At 65.7% G+C, this 21,377-nt stretch overlaps 1 protein-coding gene across 4 annotated transcripts; it reads left to right on the top strand.

The window, feature by feature from the left end:
- The first annotated feature begins 1,495 nt into the window (after positions 1-1,495).
- Positions 1,496-20,328, top strand: ASMTL (acetylserotonin O-methyltransferase like). Of its 4 annotated transcripts, none has more exons than XM_036235729.1 (13): positions 1,496-1,713; positions 2,846-2,977; positions 3,823-3,870; positions 5,463-5,527; positions 6,246-6,307; positions 7,640-7,748; positions 8,190-8,574; positions 10,561-10,723; positions 12,461-12,651; positions 13,861-13,990; positions 14,731-14,874; positions 15,852-15,968; positions 19,879-20,328. In XM_036235729.1, exons 1-13 carry the CDS (start codon positions 1,624-1,626, stop codon positions 20,013-20,015), a joined length of 1,773 nt encoding a protein of 590 aa, XP_036091622.1. In that variant the 5' UTR covers positions 1,496-1,623; the 3' UTR covers positions 20,016-20,328. The 4 variants fall into 4 exon arrangements, with proteins under 4 accessions (XP_036091622.1, XP_036091621.1, XP_036091623.1 ...); XM_036235728.1 differs by lacking the exon at positions 19,879-20,328 and adding an exon at positions 19,006-19,338; XM_036235730.1 differs by lacking the exon at positions 19,879-20,328 and adding an exon at positions 18,561-18,846.
- The last annotated feature ends 1,049 nt before the right edge of the window (positions 20,329-21,377 follow it).

Below are 21,377 nucleotides of genomic sequence, written 5' to 3' on the forward strand. Positions count from 1 at the left end.
GACGAGTCGGACAGCGACAGGGACAGGCTAGGAACTCCAGGTCCTGTCCGGCAGTTCACAGCTCCAGGGACAAGCACAGAGGCCAGGGTGAGAGGCCAGGGTGAGAGGCCAGGGTGCAGCGTTACACTGCCCACCCAGCCCCCAGCTCTGAGAGGGGGCCGGCCAGACCCACCACTGACCCCAAACACCGTCCCCTGGCACCAAACCCTGGCATGAGGGACTGTCCAATGCCTCACAGGGAGTCAGCAGTGCAGAAAATTAAGGGGAAAAAGTAGGTAACAATGCCGTCATGATACATAACAGGATGCCACGCCAACATATACATAGACACCATGTATGCAGACACACGCACACACGTGCACATATATTGGTTTGCGTGCAATCGTGTGTACATGTCTAGGGACATTTTTGGTTGTCACAGCTGGGCCAAGTGCTGCTGGCACCTGGTGCGTGGAGGCCACAGACACTGCTCAACACCCTGCAATGCACAGGACACCGCACGTCAGAGTCATCGGCCCAGATGTCAGTGGGGAGGTTGAGAGAACGTAGTCTAGCATGTAAGATTGTGACTGTATATACATCTATCCATAATCTATCTATCTATCTATCTATCTATCTCTATCTATCCATCATCTATCTATCTATTCATCTATCTACCTATGTATCTATCATCTATCTATCTATCTATCTATCTATCTATCATCTATCTATCTATCTATCTATCATCTATCTATCTCTACGTGGTTCTCAACTGAGAATATTTCTATCACCAGGGAACAACACCTGGAGATGTCTGGTTTTTTTGGTTGTCACGACTTGGAAGGAAGGTGCTGCCATCTAGTGCAGAAACTAAATAAATACCTTGCAAAGCACAGGGAAGCTGCCCAAAACCAAAGACGTGACCCCAAACGTCACCAGTGCTGAGGCTGAGAAGCCCTGCGTATCTATCGACCTATCATCCATCATCTACCTATCTATCATCTATGTATCGACCTCATCTATGTATGTGTATCTATCCACCTATCGCCTACTACCTGTCATCCACTGGTCTATAGACACCATATCGCCCATCTCGACTTTCCACCTGGCCCCGGGAACCCTACGCCGATTAACAAGGGACGCCGCGACGCAGAGGTTCTGGGGGAATTGCACCCCCCCCACCCGGGCCAGGTCCCCCACCCACGGCCCAGCCCACGCCCACCTCCTGGAGGAGGTGGCCGGGCGGCGAGGCGGGGGGCGGGGGGGCCGAGGGCAGGGGGCCGAGAGCAGAGGGCGGGAGTCGGAGGGGCCGGGGCTCCAGCAGACATGCGCGGGCCGCTTCATGGGGGCGGGGCCACGCATGGGGCGGGGCTCCGGCGAGGCGGGGGCGGGGCCTCCTTCGGGGCGGGGCCGCGGCGTGGCGTGCGTGGGCGGGGCCGCGTTCCCGCCCCTCTGAAGCGGGGCCGGGACGTCCGGGGGCGGGGCTTCCGCGGCGAGTGGGCGTGCCCTCCGGCGGGGCGGGGCCTTCCGGGCTGCAATGTTGCCGAGCTCCGGTTGCAAGTCTCCCGTGTCCGCGGACACTTTACCGGGCCCGGTGCGGTCTAGCCGAGGCGACATTGCCGAGAGTTGGAGTCGGGCCCGACGATGATGTACCCGGTGATCCGGCGGTTGCTGCATAAGCGCGTGGTGTTGGCCAGCGCTTCCCCGCGCCGCCAGGAGATCCTTAGCAACGCGGTGAGCGGCAGGGGCGCGGGCGCGCTTTGGCCCAGGGTCTCTGGCCAGGGAGGGCCTGGGCTGCCGGTCTGCCTCCAGGACGGGCTTGGGTCCTGGGCTGGGGTCTGTGTCCAGGTTGGACTCGGGGCCTGGGGAGTGTGAAGGGGACTGCAACTGAGGCCTAGTGACCAGGGGACCTGGTGACCCCGAGGCCTGTTGACGGGATGGAGACTCTGTGACTGGGGGCCTGGGCCTAGGGACCTTGGGACCTGTGACCAGGGACCTTCTGATCCTGGGGCCCAGTGACTGCAGAGAAGGTCCTAAGGAAGGAGGTGGTCTGCCAGCTGTGTCCAGGGACCCTAGGGCCTGTGACCAAGGGTGGAGTCACTGGGGACTGGGGTCTGCCAGACAGGGTCTGGGGAATGGGGGCCAGGGTGTTCAGGGGCCAAGTGAGCAGGCTTGGGTCTAGTGACAGGGTCTAAACGCCAAGGCTCGGGGCCTAGTGACCTGCTCGGCTGGGGTGTGCGTGGCTACCAGGCCAAGCCAGGTCAGTGTGCCTGAGCTCATCTATCTGGGAGCTGGGCAGGTGTAGGGACAGAGCCCGTGGGCGCTCTGTGGGGGCAACTGAGGGGTAAAACTCCCCTCCGCTGAAGGCTCACACGCTCGGCCCACGTCCAGCCTCCCGTAGGGACTGTCTTTCCTGTTTGTAGAGTTAGGGGACCGAGAGGCCTGTGACAAGGAGACAGACAGAGGGACCAGGCATATTTCCCCCTCACGCAGCATTTATTTATTTATTTTTGCAGTTCTCGAGGGCAGCATATTTTTGGTCCCTCGGGCCCTGTGGGCTTAGGCACCGGGTTTGGGGTGCTCTGGGAGCCCTTTGACCCTGGGGATCTGTGCGCCCAGCACCTCAGTCAGTACCGACTCTTTGGCCCTTGTGTGTGTGACGGGCAGCAGATGTCGCCCTCCAGGCTCGCCAGCCCTGGGCAGTGTGGGCGTGCGCTCTGGGTGAAAATTCAGCGGACAGTGCGGAGAGTCGGGAAGGGGGACCCCGCACGGTGAAGGCCACACTCGTTGTACCCTTGTACATCCTAGTCCGCGTTGCATTTTTCTGACAAACCAACAGGACCCCTCCCCACTTCTCCTGTTCCAGGGTCTCAAGTTCGAGGTGGTTCCTTCCCAGTTTAAAGAGACGCTCACGAAAGCCTCGTTCCCCACCCCCTCCGCGTACGCCGTGGAGACCGCCAAGCAGAAGGCCCTGGAGGTGGCCCACAGGATCTACCAGGCAAGGGCTTCTGCTTCCGCGGCCTCGGGCTCTCTCGCTGCGAGGGGTTTGCAGGTTTCTGGTAGACGCACTGTGAGTAACTGACCTTTTCCGACGTGCGAGGACTGGACCTCATTTATCGCCGAGTGTTACTGTGAAGTACACTGTTACAAGTGTGTAATAGTACCGTTTGTGTAATAGAGCTTAGCTAGCACTTGGACACAATGTAACATTGTCGTAGTTAATATAACGGTATCATTTCTGATAAAGAATCAGTATAGCTTATCTATTACTCTGTTAATATTTACTATTGTAATTAACATTATGGTATCATTTACAACAAAGAATTAAAGTAGCTTATCTATTACTATGTGTTACTTTATAACATAGTGTTGAATTAATATAATAGTATCATTTATTTGGTAGAGTTTATGAGTTACTTTGTTAACGTGTAATGTACCTTGGCGATTAGCGTAGCAGTATCATTTGTTACATGGAACTAACGTAGCTTAGCTCGTCCATTACCGTTACCGGGACCCCCTACCACAATCCATACAGTAAGTGCGTTGCAGCTACTGCTGTGAAGAGCTCCGGTGTGAATAAACGGACACCGGCAGACGGGTTTTCGGCGTGGAAGATTAGCGTTTAAGGGCAGCCCAAGTTCACGGCTGTGTGCAGACTTCAGGTGACAGGCGACCGTGCGAGAGTCACACCGCTGTCCTTGTCCGGCACAGAGGAGAGACACGGGTCTTGCTTTTTGATAGAAGCCTGGCTCCCTGCCAGCGATGCTGTTTCATGCGCATCAGGACTCAGACTGTGTGTGCGACAGGGCGTCACCGCTAATGCTGAGTTTGGGTTTCTTGCAGAAGGACCTCAGGGCCCCCGACATCGTCATCGGAGCAGACACCATCGTGGTGAGTCCGGCCTCCGGTTCGGTCTGCACGTCCTTGGTGACCAAGGTCCAGGTGTGAGCGGGGCTGCACGGTGGCCTCTGTCCCGGGCCCCTCCACACTCTTCTGGGGGCTGCTGGCGGTCTGTGGCGTCTCTGGGTTTGTGGCTGCGTCACCACAGGGTCTCGCTTTGTGCCCACGTGTCTTCTCTCTCTGTGCCAGTCTGTGTCCAGATCTTTCTCTTCTTATGACTGCACCAGCTGTAACGACAGAGGGCCCGGCCAACTGCAGTAAGACCCCGTGGTCGATTCGACTGCATCTGCAGAGCCCCTCTTTGCATACGCTGGGGCAGCAGCCTCACAGGCCTGCTGGGGGGCACAGCTCTGCCACACACATGGATTTGGGCCACCGAGAGTGATTCTGTCCTGGGAGGTCACGGGCATCGGTCCTCACCGAAGTCCTGCTGGCGACAGCTCTCTGTCCCCATGCACAACTTGCCTGCTGGCCTCGGGGCCAAGCCCGCAGCACGGTCTGCAGGCGAGGGGCTGCCCCCGTGAGTCTGGACACGGCCCAGGGTCAGAATGTGCCGGCGGCGCGATCCTGGGGTCCGCCTCACTCCCGCACGGTCCTCGCGGCCCAGTCGGATGCTTGTGCTAAGGCGTCTCTGTGCGGAGCCTGCGGCCTGGACACGTGCTGCGGCCTTCTGGAAGGCGCGGCGTGGAGGCCCTGTGTCGTGCAGCGTGTCCACCGCTACGGGCTGCTCTGCGTCCCGTGAAACCCGCACGTGGAAGTCCCCAGCCCCAGGAGCTGGGGACGTGGCGGATGTGGAGATGAGGCTTTACGGGGGGGCGTGAAGGTGCAGTGAGGTCGCCAGGTGGGCCCTGGTCCCACAGGACTGTGTCCTTATAGGAAAAGGGGATGAGGACATGGACGCACACAGAGGGACGAGCGTGTGAGGACACGGGGAGGGGACGCGTCCACACGCCCGGGAGGGAGGCCTCAGGAGGGACCGGCCCTGCCCACACCTGGATCTCAGCTGTGCAGCCTCCAGGACGGGGACAAATCAATGTCTGTTTTAAGCTACCAAGTCTGGGGTCCCTTATGGCTGCCCGAGCAGCGTCATGCACCTCCTGTTGTTACGTATATACCCCAAGTAATTAAAAATGTGTGTTCGCAGACCCCCGGATATGGCAAACAAGCCGTTAGTTGCTGAAGGGGAGGGAGTTCGGGGTGGAGAAATATGTTTACTTGTCTGCAAACAGAACGTCGTCCACACACGGTCACAGCAGCGAGGTTTACAACAGCCGGAAAGTGGGAAAAGCTCAGATGCGCATCAGCTACTGAGTGGATAAGCAGAAGGGCCCCCATCCACACAGTGGAATATTAGGCAGCCAGGAAAAGGAGGCAGGTGCTGACGTGGGCTACGACGTGGCCGGACCTCGGACACGCGATGCTCAGTGACAGACGCAGACGCAGACGGTCACACGGAGGGTCCCATTTACGTGAAACGTCCACAGCGGGCATGTGCACAGGCAGGAGGTGGATTGGCAGTAGGTGGGGGGCAGGGGCGGGCAGGGGGGACCGCTCATGGCCTCCTCCCTGCGGTTCTCTCGCAGGTGATCGAGGGCCTGATCCTGGAGAAGCCGGTGGACAGGCAGGATGCCTACAGCATGCTGTGCAGGTGGGCGGCGTGGGGACCAGCCCCGTGTCAGGGCGAGCGAGCCCAGGGCGGGGGAGGGGCTGCGGGGCCTCGTGGGGTCACTGCCGTCGCTGGTCCCCCGCCCCCTCCTTGCCCTGCACGCCCATGTCCACGTGACAGGCTTGCACAGCCCTGCACATCGCGCTTCTGCCCAGGGGACGGGGAGGTGGGCCTGGGCAGCCGTGCGGGGTCCTCACAGCCAGCATCCCAGCCACTGCCAACGACACCCCAGAAAGAGGCAGCAGACAGCCGCCCGTCGGGGTCCTCTCGGCCTGGCCCGGGCCCCTGTGGGGTTTGTGTGCTCCCCGACCGCATGGACTTCCCGTCCTGTACACCCCTCTCCCCCAGGGGCCGTTCTGCTCCGAGATTCCCGAGCTTCTGCCTTGTCCTGCACCCCCGGGCCTCCCGGTTTCCCTGGAGACGCAGTGGCCAGCTGGGGGGGGCAGGGGGCGGGGCTGCGGGTTGCCGGGTAGCGAGGACCGAGCCTGTGGGGGTGGAGTGAGGGGCTGCGGGGGGCCGGGGAGTGAGGACCGAGCCTGCGGGGGTGGAGTGAGGGGCTGCGGGGGGCCGGGGAGTGAGGACCGAGCCTGCGGGGGTGGAGTGAGGGGCTGCGGGGGGCCGGGGAGCCCCGTTGCGGGCGGGGCGCGTGCTTCGCGGGGGCTCCGGCCTGAGCCGCGCCATGCGTGCGCGTGTGTTGCAGGCTCAACGGGAAGGAGCACAGCGTGTTCACGGGCGTCGCCATCGTCCACTGCTCCAGCCAAGGTGCCCGCGGCCGCTGCCCCCCCGGGGTCGGGGCGGGAGGGAGCGGGTGCTCTGCGGGGGGGACAGCTCCGGGTCACTCTCCCTACAGCGCGTCCCTCCCAGCCCGTCCCGGACAGTCGGGGCGACGTGCGGGTCTCGGGGTTTCCCTCTGAGCGCTGGGCGCAGTGTCCCCCAGGAGGAGGGGGGCCGCGCGGGTGTGGGAATCACGTGTAAGACCGCACTCAGCAGGAGCTGCCCATTGCCCCTGAGGTCTGTGGTCTGCAGGCCGGGGTGGTGCCCCACGCGGGTGTGTGCCAGTCACACCGCGGTGACGAGAAGCTTAAAAATCTAAGAAACCCCGAGGAATTACCGTGACAGCTCCTCTGAGGAGCGTTGTGAGGACGGCTCGACAGGACACAGACCCCGCGCTCCTGGCCCTCGGCCGCCTGGCCACGTGCCGCTGGGGGGCCGTCCCCTGCCTGCTGGGCAGCGACGGGGACGCCTCGGCCCGCCGTCCATCTCGGACTCACACAGGGCCCTTTGGGTGACGCCGGTCACTATCAGATGGTGTCTGATGCTCACCTGGGGGCCACAACCACAGACCAACATCCCCCCCCCCCCGTCCTGGGGGCCAGCAGGGTGACATCAGGGGTCCCGGGGCCTCGCTCCCTCCGCAGGCCCCAGGGGAGGGTCCTCCCTGCCTCTCCCAGCATCCGGGGGCCCCGGGCGTCCCTGGGCTGCTGGCCGCGTCCCTCCCGACTCTGCCTCCGTCTCCACGTGGCTTCTCTGTGTCTGATAAAGACACTGTCGCTGGGTCTAGGGCCACCTGCTCCAGGGGGACTCACCTCAGACCCCTCGCTTAGCCACGTCTGCACAGACCCTGTTTCCCCAGAGCGTCCCGTTCCCAGTCTGCAAGGGAGATGATTTTGGGGGCGCCGTGCACCCATAGGGCACCCGGCGTCGGGGACTTTCCCTGGGGACCCCGACGCCTAGTCGCCGTGCCGGTGGCTCCTCCAGCCCCACGGCGGAGGCCCGTGCGGCCTGAAGTCGTGGCCCGGGGACGGTCCCGTGAAAGCAGACGCTCCGCCTCGCTCAGCTGCCGGTGGCAGCTCCTCCTCCGAGCGGCCGAGCGGCCGAGCGGCCGGCGCGTCCGTGGTCTCTGTCACTCTCCCGCCTCTCGTTGTCCTTTGTCTGAAACAACCTCCCCCCACAGTGTTGCTGGCAAGTGCCCGAGTTGCACACGCGGCTCAGGCGCGGCCCCCCCCCCCCACACACACACGTGTGTCGCCGCAGACCCCGGGACGCCGCGGCCGCCCACGGCGCCATGCTCACCGCCCGGCTCTGTCCCCGCAGACGGCCGGCTGCACGTGGACGTGTCGGAGTTCCACGAGGAAACGGCGGTCACGTTCTCGCAGCTGTCGGACGAGCTGCTGTGGGACTACGTCGACAGCGGGGAGCCCATGTGCGTGCCTGGGCCTGGGTCCGGGGGGGGGGGGGACGCCGGAGGGGACGTGCCGGGCGCTGGGGCGCGGTGCGGGGGGGGGGCCCAGGCCCCTCTGCCCCCTGCGGTCGTGTCGGCAGCCGTCAGGACCCCCACAAAGACATCGGAATGGGGCGCCTAGGGCAGGGGGCCGGGCCCCGGCCTGCACCTTCGCCGGCCACCGGCACCAGGCCTGCGACGGGAGGGGGCACCTTCCCCTCGTGGGGACGGCCCGTGGCCAGGACCAGCTGTCACACAGACTGGGGCCTGGAGCTGGAGCAGAGGCGCTGGCTGCAGACCGTTCATGGGGTCACGTGCACTCACTGTGACAGGCCGCACCGGCCCCTGGGACCCGGGCCGCTTAGCTGAGCGCCCTAACCTCTCCCCTCCCCCTCTCGTCTCCCCCTCGTCCCCCGCACCCAGGGACAAAGCCGGCGGCTACGGCATCCAGGCCCTGGGCAGCGTGCTGGTGGAGCAGGTCCGTGGGGACGTCCTGAACGTCGTGGGCTTCCCCCTGAACCACTTCTGCAGGAAGATGGCCGAGCTGCACGGCCCGCCCCGCCCCGCGCACCGGCCGCAGGCCCAGCGCGACTCCGCCCCCACCACGGACACCTCTGAAAGCCTGAGCGACGTGGCCCCCGGGGGCGCTGGCTCGCACCGCGCTCGGAGTGACGAGGGCCGCGGCCACGGCAGGGCGCAGGGTGGGGCGCAGGGCCGCGGCCACCCAGGCAGCCGGGACGCAGATTGCGACCTGCCCCCGTTCCCGACGGGCCTCCTGGAACTCATAGACGGCTTCAAAGCATCGAAGGTACCTGCGCCCGTGTCCTGCGGTGGCCACAGACCGGGCTTGAAGCCGCAGGAACACGTCCTCCCCCGTCCCGGGGCCCAGCACTGTGACATCAGGTGCCCAGGGCCTCGCTCCCTCCGGAGGCCCCAGGGGAGGGTCCTCCCCACCTCTCCCAGCGTCTGGGGCCCCAGGCGTCCCTGGGCTGGTGGCTGTGTCCCTCCCGTCTCTGCCTCCGTCTGCTCTGTGTCTGTCTCTCCTCTTCTGTCCGTCATAAGGACACCGTCGCTGGCTCTAGGGTCACCTGCTCCGGGAGGACTCACCTCAGACCCCTGTAATCACATCTGCACAGACCCCGGTTCCCGATGAGGTCTGATGCAGAGGTCCTGGGCCGTTAGGTTTTCAGCAGACCTCCCCGAGGCCACCGCAGGGCTGTGCCGGGCCTGACTCTCTGCTGTCCCTAAATGGCTGGGGACAGAGATGGTCTCCTGGGCCTGGTGGAGGGTGGCGTCATCGGCCCAGGTTTCTGAAGGTGCACCCTGGGGAGCGAGGCCTGTGCCCGTGGCCACAGGAGCCATGCAGACGGGCTGGGCTCTCTGGGCGTTCGAAAGTAACTGGTGCCCGCGTGACCCCGGCGCGGGGCGCTTGGTGCTCACCCGCCCTGGGACGAGAGGCCAGCAGCTGGCTGAGCAGCAGCCGTGGGGAGCCCTCGACCCTGCCGACCAGGAGCAGGGGGCTGCGGCACCAGGTCCCGGGTGCCCAGGGCGCAGGCCAGGGCAGTGTGGCTGTTCTCCGTTCCCCTGGCCTCAGCCTCGCGGGCCGCTGTCCCCGCCGGAGGCTGCCGGGCGGACCAGGAGCCAGCGGCCAACAGGCGGCCTTGGCGGTGCGTCCGGCATCCGTCCCGCGTGGTCAGCGGTGCCGTGTCCGGCCACGCACTCACCTGTCTGCGCATTCATCCATGTGTCCATCACATACACGTCTGTCTGCCACCCGTCCGCTCACGCGCCCATATGTCTACGATCCGTTCATCCGTTTATGACCCTTCGTCTGTCCGTCCGTCCGTCCGCTTACCTGTCTACGTGTTCACTTATTTATCATCTGTCACTACCTATCCATTTTACCTGTCATCTGTTTGTCCATCGACCCACGATCAGTTTACGTATCTGTCTGTCTTCTGTCCATCTCTGCCTTCACTTATCTATCATCGACCGAGCTGTTCATTGATTCATCACGAATGCGTTACCCATCCACGTGTTCATCTGTCTGTCTAAGCATTTGTCCATTTGTTACCTAGTATCTGTTTAGCCCTCCATCCGCTATGTATCTATCATGTATCTACTTATCTGCTGTCTTTATCATCTACTCGTCTGTCCGTCCATCCACTTCTCTGTCACCCGTGGGGCGTAGGGATCTGCCTCCCCCCCTACTTATGCGTCACCCACCTATTCCATGGGTCGTGTTACCGGAGCCCCCCGCTGGCCACGCCCGCCGGCCCAGCGGGGGGCTGCAGGGGATCAGGGGACAGGTCACGCGCCAGGTCGATCCTGGTCACTCCAGACTCAGCGCAGTGCCCCGCCCTTCATGGAGGGGTCTCCGTGGCCACAGGAGGTCTTTGCGTGACGAGGGCACGGCTCGCGTGTGGCTTCTCAATGTCACATCCCGGGCAGAACAGGGAGTCAGTGCCGCTGGGGAGGGACCTCTGTCACCAGACGCGGCCACCTTCTGGAGTCCTGGCATCCGGCTTCCACATACGGATCTCGGGGTGCAGTGGGGGGCGGGGGGCACCATCCAGCCTGTGACAGCAGCATGTGGCTTTTCTCCCCGGGGACCGTGTTCCTGCTCGAGGTTCACCAGTTCGCTCTTGCCTTGCTCCGGCCGGAGCCTAAACGCGGTCTTCTGTGCAAATGTTTCGGTCGAGGACTGACTGTTGACAGTCAAGACGAGGAGAGGAGGAGCATTTGAGGAGTCGGTCATGTCGGGGGTCTGACTGTTCCCGGTTTCCACCGACAGGCCCTGTTCACGGCTTGCAAGCTGAAGGTGTTTGATTTACTAGATGATGAGGGTCCGCTGAGGGCCGTGGACGTTGCCAGCAAACTGGACATTTCTGAGTGTGGTGCCGGCCGCCTGCTGGACGTGTGCGTGGCCCTCGGCTTACTAGACAAGACAGACAGAGGTGAGGCCCCCCGGAGCCGCCTCGCCGAGGCCCGGCCTCCAGCAGGGAGTCACTGAGCGAAGGCGGCCTCCCAGCTCGGGTCCGGCGGGCCCGGCTGTCCATCCCTCTGTGGGCGGAGACGTGACTCCGCCCGAGGGCGGGAGGCAGAGGACGAGAGGAAGAAGAAATGGAGGCCATGTGCGTGTCCGTGTTTGGGGGGCAAGTCCTTATGGGCTCTGGTGTCAGACGGACCAGGCCAGCCAGGGCTCTCCAGAGAAAGGGGACCCACGGGGCGTGTGGATGCGCGGCATTTTCCCTCATTTATTTAGCTAGATAAGACGGAGGGGCAGATGCACAGATAGATAAATAACGGAAAATAGGGATGGATGGATAGATGGAAGGAAGGAAGGAGAGAGGGAGGGAGGGAGGGAGGGTGGGAGGGAGGAAGGAAGGAAGGAAGGAAAGGTCGATCGATTGGTAGGCGGAGGGACACACAGACACACAGACAGACAGCAGGTGACAGACAGCACAGTGGATGGGTGGAGAGACGGGTAGCTTGGCGGGTCAGCAGGTGGCCGGATGGCGGTCTGCCTTGCTGACCTGAACAGGACTCGCGCCTGCTGGCCGGGCAGGGGGTCCCGCAGGTGGGAAGGTCACGGGGGCAGAAGGCTCAGGACGGGCAGGCAGCGGTGCTTTGCGGGAGGAAGTGAGGCGGGGTGCTGGCGGAGGCCCCGGCACGTGCTCTTCACGCAGAGGCGCTGGGATGTGTCCCCACGAGGCGGAGCAGCAGACGCGGAGCCCCTTCCACCCCCAGCGAGCTCGCACGGGGCTGCCGTCTTCTGCGGGGATCGTGCTGAATGGCAGGACCATGGCCAGCTCCACGCGCTTGGTCCCTGGGCCCGCGGAGACCTGTCAGTCACGCTGGAGGGCATCTCGTGCGGCCCCCGCCCAGCAGCCTGTGCGCTGCTCCCCCGGTGTGCCCCGGGCCTGCTCGCTGCCCAGAAGACCTCGGGTCTCCAGGGTCGTTGGCATGAACACGGTGCTGTGCCTCTCGCCCGGTAGCTGGCGTTGTCGGGGCCTGTCTGGGTCTCCGCCAGAACCGCCTGTACCCCACCATGCCAGGGCTTCTATTCTGCAGTCGGGGGCGTCCTGGGAGGGCTCGTGGCTGGGCCTGCGGGCGGCCTACCAGGATGCAAGGTGGCTGCAGAGAGGGCGGGCCCCGGGTGGTCACGCTGCCCACAGAAACAGCCTATAGGGTGTGGACTCGAGTTGCCGGGAGGAGCTGGCCATGCAGCGGTGCGGCTGGCATGCCGCGCCCCGCACCCCGCACCCCGCGGCCGGACACTGGGCAGACACCGCCGCCGCTCACTGAAGCCCGTCTGTGCCTTCGCGGCCTGCCCCGCTGGGCGCGGCCACCCACACGCCCAGGCGGCGTCTTGCGGGACACTCAGCCGCCCGCAGATGCCGACGGCAGCTACAGCCCAGCCGCGTGGCGCCGTCTAGCCCGGGGCTGCTCTGCCCCGTGGGGACCGCAGGGGCCGGTCCAGCGGGATGGCCGGCGGGGACGCGAGCCCGCGGGGGGCTCTGACGTCAGTCTGCGGCTGCTCTCGGTGTGGCGGCTGCCCCGGCGCGTGGGGTTCGCCCCAGTCGGCTGCATGGTGGTTGTGTGGCCCTTCCCGGGCCCCCGGGTGGTGGCTCGCGTGCGGTCAGCCCGGCCCGGGTGGCCGTGGCGCTCGTCACACGCAGCCGTCCCGTCAGGTTACAGGAACACGGAGCTGGCCGGCCTGCACCTGCTCTCCCGGGGCGAGCACTCGCTGCACAGCCTGGCCCTGCACTGCGATGACCACGCCTGGCCCCACGTCGCCGGCCTGGACCGCGCCCTGCGGCCGGGAGCCGCCGCCGCCTGCAGCCAGCCGGCCTCGGGCGCCGAGGCGGGGGCCGCGTGCCCGGTAGGTCGCCCGGAGGCCCTTCCACACCGCCCGCCCTCGCGGAAGGCCCCGTGGGGTGGGCCCGGCTCCCTGACGGCCGGCCGTGGGCAGGACGCTGGGCTGCTGGCCGCTCACAGCACCGCTGACCTTCCAGGGACGGGCGTTTCCAGCCGCGCAGGGCCCGGGCAGGGGGTCTGGGAAGGCGGCCGGCCTCCGTGACGCTGTGCGGATGCTGCTCGCTTGCTGTGCCCACGCTGTGCACGCCCCGCCAGCCCCGTCTCCCTGGGTCCTGCCCGCCAGGGGGAACTCGGGCTGGATGTGCCCGACGGCTCTGGGGCCTGTGCGGCCCTGCCTGGCCATGGGCCTGGCTCTGCACCGCAGGACACTCGGGGACCTGGGGGGCACAGCGGTCCCCCAGCAGCGGCTGCCGAGGGCGGGCCACCCGGGCGCCGAGTCGGGTTGTCCGTGTGACACTGAAGTGACTGGACAGGGCTTCGGTCAAGCGTGAGGCAGATGGACAGAAACGGAGATAAAAAAGGGAAAGACACAGAAAGCCAGAGACGCAGAATGAGACCCGTGGGGAGAGGGACAGCGACAGCGAGTGAATGGGGCGGGGACCCAGGGGGAGGGGACCGAGGGGGGCGGGAGGGGGCGGGCTGGGGTCGGAGCCCTGTGGGTGGAGACAGCTGGGCAGACGCACGCGGGGACACGCAGGTCTTGGGTGCAGCCGAGAAGTCACAGTGTGCGGGGCGGGCTTGGAACACTCCCGAGGGCCACTGCAGGAGCCAGGCTGCTGTGTCCTTCAGAGAAAGAGGGATAGGGGACCGGACGGGGGAGAGGGGGGAGAGGGAGAGGGGGGGGACACAGAGCCGGGCAGACGGGGAGGGACCGAATGGAACCGCAAAGCTGCCCCGAGGCGGGAGCCGCCCGTGAGCTGCCCGTGAGGCGCGGCCGCACCGCCCTGCACGCTGCCCGTGCCCCAGAGCGCTGCCCCTCGCGCCCCGAGCCTCGGTGGCACTCGGTGTCTGTTACAGGCGCATTCGGAAGGAGCTGCCCCCCCCCCGCGATCCTTCCGCCCCTGGGGCTGTGCTGGCCCCTGCCCCGCCCAGCATCCCCAACGCTCAGCCCAGCCCCACCCTGCCCTGAGGCTCCCCACCCCGCGAGCCCTGGGGTCCCCCACCCGGACGTGCCAGGCCTCTGTGCAGCCGCTCACACCCTGCCATCGTTTAGGACTGCAGCCAGAGCCCGGACACGAAGCTGTGGTTCTCAGGGGCCACGCACGGCCTCGCCAGGCTGACCGCACGCCAGGTGGCCACGGCCTTCGACCTGTCCCGATTCAGCTCCGCCTGCGACCTGGGAGGTGCGTGCGCCCCGGGAGTCTGTGCCCAGGCCCCGTGTGCTCCTCCGCTTGTGTTAATCCGCGGGCCCCTTACCTGCTTCTTAGACTTGCAAAAAGGTTTATGGCTTATGAGACCCCTGAGGACCCACGTGAGGCCGGGGTGGGTGCGGGGCTTGGGCACACGTTCCCGGCTGCTAAGAGGTTACAGGCCCCTTCCTGGTACCTGCCGAGTGCAGGAGAGGACCACGCCGCCCTGCGTCCCCATCTATCAGGCCTCCGGCCCACACGCCGCACCCCACCTCAGCTGAGGACCGTGCACAGGGGGAGAGCCGATGCCTGCCCAGGGCGGTCGTGGGCTCAGGGTCCCGACAGGACGTCTGAGCCGCCGGCTTGCACGTTGCCATCCTCTCCGCACCCCGACTGGTGGCCCGGCATGGCCGCTGTGACACCAGCCATGGCGTCCGCACCCCGCAGCAGAGAGGAGGGAAGGGTGCGGCCCTCACAGCTTCGCTCTGAGGATCCCCCCTTCCCGAGTCTGCGCCCGCGTCCCCAGCACTCCGCACCCCGCTCAGCCGGCCGTGGGGGGCCCCAAGGCCGCCGCGAGACCCCAGCCATGGCCCCCACAGCTGGCTGTGTTTCATAGCACGGGCCTCCACCCATTCTAGAACATCGTTTCGTTGTGCTGAGGCTGAACGACTCACCCCGGGGTTTTCTGAGGCCCCAGAGGGCCAGGCCGCAAAGTGCGTCTCTGCCGCCCGCAGGCTGCCTGGGCGCCCTGGCCCCCGAGCTTGCCCGGGCGCACCCGGGCCTCAGGGTGACCGTGTTCGACCTCCCAGAAGCCGCCGAGCACGTCGCGTGTCTCCGCTCCACCGGACGACGGACCGAGCAGGTCCGCTTCGTGCCAGGTAAAGGCTCCTGGGCCGTCGCACGGGGGTCGGCGCTCGGCCCGCCTCACGCCCCTGGGACGCGGAGCGTGTCTCTGCACGCGTGTGTGTGCGTGTGCGCGTGTGGTGCCCTTGCTCCAGTCTGTGCAGTCGGGGTCCTGTGTGTGCCACGGATCGGCCCCAGCACCCCCGGCACAGCTACGTCTGCACACGCTCAAGTCCCTCAGCGGAAGCGACGGTGTTCGCACATTGCCTCAGCGCGTCTCCCGCGGCCCTTGAATTGCGCCCAGGCTGTGTGTAACTCCTGACGCAGTGACAATGTCGTACGAGTGGTCGTGATGCCGTATCGTTTCAGGGGTGATGACAAGAACAGAGGTTGCACACACAGGCAGCCATCCCAGTCTAAGGAGTAACAATGTAGCGTTTGCTGACAACGTAACTTAAAAAGTTGTTTTCTGTTGGCATTACTTTCCCGTGGCTGTAAAAACAGACCACACAAAGGGATGGCTCATAGGAACAGGAATGCACCTCGCCCGTCCTGGAGACCAGCAGGGTGACATCAGGGTCCCAGGGCCTCGCTCCCTCCGGAGGCCGCAGGGGAGGGTCCTTCCTGCCCCTCCCAGCGTCCGGGGGCCCTAGGCATCTCTGGGCTGGTGGCCACGTCCCTCCCGTCTCTGCCTCCGTCTGCACGTGGCTTCTCTGTGTCCTTGTCTCTTCTTCTGTCCCTTATAAGGACACGGTCCCTGGGTCTGGGGCCACCTGCTCCAGGAGGACGCACCTCATAGCCTTCACTTAGCAAAGACCCTGTTTCCAGACGAGGCCCCGTGCTGAGGTTCCAGGATGACGACGTGGACGCGTGTTTTTTGGGGGACGCAGTCTCCCCACTTCAAGCAGCATCTGTCTTCATTTCCATTGCGAGAGTGGCACCTCCCACTGCCGCCGGGCGGGGAGTAGTTCTCACGTCCCCGACGACCTTCTTTCGTTCTGTGTGAAACCAGGTGACTTCCTGAAGGACCGCCTCCCGGAGGCCGACCTGTACATCGCCTGCGGACTTCTCCGGGGCCGGCCCGACGACGGGGCGCTGCTGAGCCGGATCGCAGGCAGCTGCCCCCCAGGTGAGGCCGCGTGCCGAGGCCCCTGCCCCAAACAGGGGGACGGTTTTTGCTAAACACACACACGTGACTCTCACAGCGTGGGTGACCCCAGCCACCGGCTGGTGCTCAGCTCTCCTTCCCTGAGGACACCCGTAATTCTCGGGTGGCGGTGACAAGTTTCTGACCTTTTGCCACGTGACCCTGAGCTGTGGCTTACCCGAGTGTCATCGTGCTGGGCCCACAGTCCCCGTCCCCGAAGCCCTGGTCACGTCCCTCTGCACCCCTCACCGGCGCACGCCCCCACCCCCCCCCCCCCACATTTCCCAGCTGCCGTGGGTCCTGCTGTGCCCTCGGTGGCCACCCTGTGTCACCAGGCTGTGGAGCGGAGAAACCCTCGTGGCCAGAGCCGCTCCGCGGGCTCCCTACGCCCCCGCCCCATGCCGGGGACCCCAGTCCCGCGTCCCCGCGAGGCACGTCCCTGCCTGCGACTCGGTTTCGCATCGTGACGCGCTCCGCAGCCGGGGGTCACTCAGCACCGAGACGCCGCCGCTGTGTCCTTCATCCTCGGGCGCCCCGTTCCCAACAGCAGGCAAGCGAGGGTGACGCCCGCCGAGTGGTCTTTGCAGAAACCGACCCCCCGCGGCCCCCCGGGCCTCTGCCCCAGCAGGAACGACCTCCCCGACAGGTTAACCGGCCCCTCCCCCGAGCCCCTGGGCTGGTTCCCGTGCAGCTGGAGGCCGTGTCTGGGTTTCCGAGGTCCACTCCTGGGGCACAGCGGAACATTCTTCCCCACAGAGGGTCTGGGGGTCTCCGTGTGCCAGCCCTGCTGTCCCTCCGTGCCTGCTCCCCTTGCCGACCTCTGGGTCTCCCAGCTCCAGGAGGCGCCGGCAGCCGCCGAGCCCCCCACCCCCTTCCTGAGGTGAACAGGGAGCCGGGCTGGAGAGCCCCCACGGCAGCCCCCAGTGCGCTCGGGGACCGGTGTCCCCAACCGGAGAGTGATGCGCAGCATGAAACAGACAGAACCAGTTGGGAAGGGAGGAGTCGCAGAGTCGTGGCGTTTCCAGAGCAGGCGGGTCGGGGACGCGGGAGCTGGACCCTCGGCTGCCTGGGGAGGCAGTGGGGGACCGTCCCTGGCTTCGGAAGAGAGGCCTGTAGACGAGGCTGGCCCCGTGCAGGGTCGGGTGTGGGGGGCCGGAGCTCCGACCCGCCGGCCACAGCCACGTGTGAGGGTGTGAGGCGCACGGCTCCCCGCCACTGCCCACCCCTGCTGGAGGTCAGGGGCCACCGCGTGGAGGCTCGGGGTCACCGCGTGGAGGCTCGGGGCCACCGCGTGGAGGCTCGGGGTCACCGCGTGGAGGCTCGGGGTCACCGCGTGGAGGCTCGGGGTCACCGCGTGGAGGCTCGGGGTCACCGCGTGGAGGCTCGGGGTCACCGCGTGGAGGCTCGGGGTCACAAGGGACAATGAAGGGCGGCGCCTTTGGGAGCCAGTCGTCAGCCCCGTGTGTGTCTCTCTGAAAAACCTAAAACGTAGTGACGGCAGGCGGGCTCCGGGCGCTCCGCGTCCTGATGGCCGTCGGTAACGGCCGCGCCTACGCCAGGCTCTCCCGGTGACGCCAGGCTCTCCCGGTGACGCCGGGCTCTCCCGGTGACGCCAGGCTCTCCCGGTGACGCCAGGCTCGCCAGCTGACGCCAGGCTCGCCCGGTGACGCCGGGCTCTCCCGGTGACGCCAGGCTCGTCAGCTGACGCCAGGCTCGCCCGGTGACGCCGGGCTCTCCCGGTGACGCCGGGCTCTCCCGGTGATGCCGGGCTCTCCCGGTGACACCGGGCTCGCCAGCTGACGCCAGGCTCGCCCGGTGACGCCAGGCTCGCCCGGTGACGCCGGGCTCTCCCGGTGACGCCAGGCTCGCCAGCTGACGCCAGGCTCGCCCGGTGACGCCAGGCTCTCCCAGTGACGCCGGGCTCTCCCGGTGACACCAGGCTCGCCAGCTGACGCCAGGCTCGCCCGGTGACGCTCCACCGTGCTGGCCCTGCCCCGGGAGCTGCGGCTCCTGGGCCCAGACCCGCCGAGCCTTTCCCGCGACCGCCGTCCGCAGGCAGAGCGGAAGGAGAGAGTCGCAGCCCCGCGGCTGGTCCTGCCGTGGCTGTCCCCGGGCTCTGTCCCCACGCCCGGCGCCCCGTCCTCCACGACCCCGTTTGAAAATGAACAGCCGCGGACAGACGTACGCAAACACACTCACCACCACACTCACTCACACCTGCCCTCACACTCACCTGGCCGTCACTCAGTCTCACCCTCACTCCCACTCACACACTCAGTCACATTCACACTCAGTCACCCTTACACTCACCCTCACACACTCACACTCACCTTTGCAGTGACTCACACTCACCCTTACACTCACACCCATACCCACTCACACGCCCACTTACATTCCCACTCGCACGCATACATTCATCCTCACACACTCACCGACACTCACCCACACGTACCCTTGCAGTCTCTCACACTCACCTTACACTCACACCCTCACAGCCACACTCACACCCACACTCCGACATACTCACACTCACACTCCCACACTCACACTCACCCTCGCACGCCATCTCTTCAGAGCTCTCGCTTGACTTTGTCCACCGACGGCCCCGCCCCCCGCAGCGGCCGGCGTCCACCCCAGGCAGCTCGGGCCCAGGTTCCCGAACGATGGATGTATCGATGGACTGACCGCCCGATCGCTCGGCTGCTCCCCGATGGGGCCCCGATGACCCTCCGCCCCCAGGGCCCCCGCACAGTGACTCCCCGCGGGGGCCCGGGCAGCTCAGGCTCCGTGTCCAGCCGTCGGCCCCCCGGCCCGTGTCCGCGTCCCCTGCTCCCTCCGTCCCCGCCCCTCCCTGCCTCCCTCCCTCGCCTTTCTGTTCCTTCCCCTGCGTCTCCCTCCCTCCCTGTCCACCTTCCCTGGTGCTTGCAGTCGCTCTCTGCGCCCCCATCAGCCCCCCGTCCCCGCCCCTCAGTGCCGCCGTCCCCCGGGCATGACCCAGCGCCTGTCCTTGTGCCCGCAGGCGGCGGCCTGCTGCTGGTGGAGCTGGCCCTGCACGAGGACGCGCGGGAGGCCCGGCCCGGCCTGCGGCGCGCCCTGCACTGCCTGCTGCACCCCCGCGGCCCGGAGCGCGGCCTGAGCCACCACCGACGCCTGCTGGAGCGACTCGGCTTCGCGGACGTGCGGGTGGCCCACACGAGCGACGTCCTGGACGTGGTCCTGGCCACCAGGGCCGCGCCCTGACGGCGGCCGGCACGCTCGCTCTGTTGGAGGTCCGGCGGCCGGCCCTTCCCGGAGGTGGACGGGCAGCGACGTCTCCTGGGACCAGCGCACACATTAAACTCTGAGCAGCTCAGGCTGGCCGCGCTCGTTTCTGGGGCCTGGGGACCGGCCGCGGCAGGGCGACGGGGGACGGCCCGGGGCGCCCGGCACAGAGCAGGGCCCGGGGCGCCGGGCACAGAGCAGCGCCCGGGCCGGCTCGCCCTGCTGCCCGCCCGCAGCCCTCACGCCACAGCGGCCGCCTGCACGTCGCACCCGCGCGCCGTCTGCCACACGGTGCTCAGTGCTTGTCCTCCGCGCCCCGAGTTTGTCCCTGTCACGTCCCGGCCGCTGTCTCATGGGGGCTGTGCCGCGGACCACACCCAGCACGCTGTCTGCCCGTCGCCGCGGTGACCGGGAGAGGAGCCCTGCTGGCCCTGAACCGACGTCTGTAGGGAGCTGTGGCTCGTGCAGGTGGATGTTCATTGTGTCGGGATGACGGTTTACCGCACTGTGCCCAAGCTTCCCACCTGACGCTCGTTTGGTTTCAGGAACGTAATGACCGAGCTCGCACACACTCTCCTGTGGATCAGGCAGTGTGACGTGTGCGGCAACTTACAGCTTGTCTGCCTTTTAGATAGATGCACTGTTCCTGGAAAAAAAACAGGGCGCCGCGTGGCCGTGGACGGCACTCCTGCTGAAACCGGCAGGTCGTTAGATGCACAGGTAACTTCGACAGACACAACTTTCTGTATAAGGATATGTTTTAGGTAGAATATATAAACTCTGCGTGTTTTACATGTAGAGATACAGGTGTGTAAGCAGCTTACACACTTTGTCCCCACACCCACGCCGTGCCCTTCAACCAAGCAGCCACCCGTGGGAGACCTGCAGGCGGGAGAGTGACAGCCGGAGAGCTGTGGAGGCCGAGGGCTCACAGCCCTCGCTGTCCCTTTGTGTGCTGGACCTTTGCACAGAACGGCGACGAGAAGCTGTGTCCTACGTACACCGCTCTTTTCATTTACTAGGGACATGATGCAAAAGCGGTATTTCGGGGTGGGGGGCTCAGGCCGCGAGCGCGTGGGGGTGCACACATGCGTGTGTTTCCACGGTGTTGCTGTTCTTCAGGAAGCACACGGACTTCCAGGTTGGGCTTCCGTGCCTGACCTGCCCCCCGCCCTCCGGGCGGCATTCGTTCCATCATTGGTTCACTCGGCAGACATCTGAGCAACCTGCATGTGCAGGACCGTCTGGGTGCCTTGCCGGCAAAACGGGCCGCACGTGACGGTCATCGGCGCCGGCACGGCCCCAGACCCCGCTGCGTTCCCTCACAGGGTCCCCTGGGTCTCCGTCAGGCACCACACCCTGCAGACCAGGCTGCTTGAAGACAGGGCCTGACCGAGTGGCCGTCGGCCCCCCAGACTGACTCTCCTGGGGCCGATGACAGCACGGCCCCCCCCCCGGCCCATCCCGCTCACCACCCGATGACTCTGAGCGGGCAGCTGAGACCTGAGGTCCTTCAGCACGGCCCCCCGTCTCTGTCAACCCACGTAACCGGATAGTCTGCAGACATGGGGGCCATCAGAGTCCCTGCTGGCCTGGCAGCCCTTCATCACTCTTGTGACTCATGAGGAGTCTGGGGACAGGTCTCCCCACCCCCCCCCGTGGGTCTTAGAACTCACCCCTTGGACAGCACACCGCACCGACCCCAGCACCCCGCACCTTCCTTTACCACGTCCACATGCTCCTTGGTTTTCAGTGCCCGAGGCCCTGCTGCCCTCCCTAGCAGAGCAGGGGCCCGCGCCTCTGTCTCTGTTTCTCTCTCTCACACACACACACGCACACACACACACACATGCACACACACACACACACACACACACACAGACGAAGTGGGTGTCCGAGTCTCACACCCACACGCGGTGCTTTCTATGGCGCTATGTTCCGAATCCCCGTTTGCAACGAGGGGAAGAGCCCACATCCACCCATTCCTTCCAGAACCATCCACGGAGCCCCCGCTGGGTGCCAGGCCCAGGCGGCCAGGGACCCTTAGGTGCTCAGAAGAGCAGCAGCTCAGTGCTGACCAGTGGGGTGGCCGTTTGCAATGCAGGCACAGCACAGTCCGGGGACGGGACG

The sequence above is a fragment of the Rousettus aegyptiacus genome, unplaced genomic scaffold (genome assembly GCF_014176215.1).
Source record: "Rousettus aegyptiacus isolate mRouAeg1 unplaced genomic scaffold, mRouAeg1.p scaffold_m13_p_19, whole genome shotgun sequence".
In the NCBI taxonomy this organism is placed as follows: domain Eukaryota; kingdom Metazoa; phylum Chordata; class Mammalia; order Chiroptera; family Pteropodidae; genus Rousettus; species Rousettus aegyptiacus.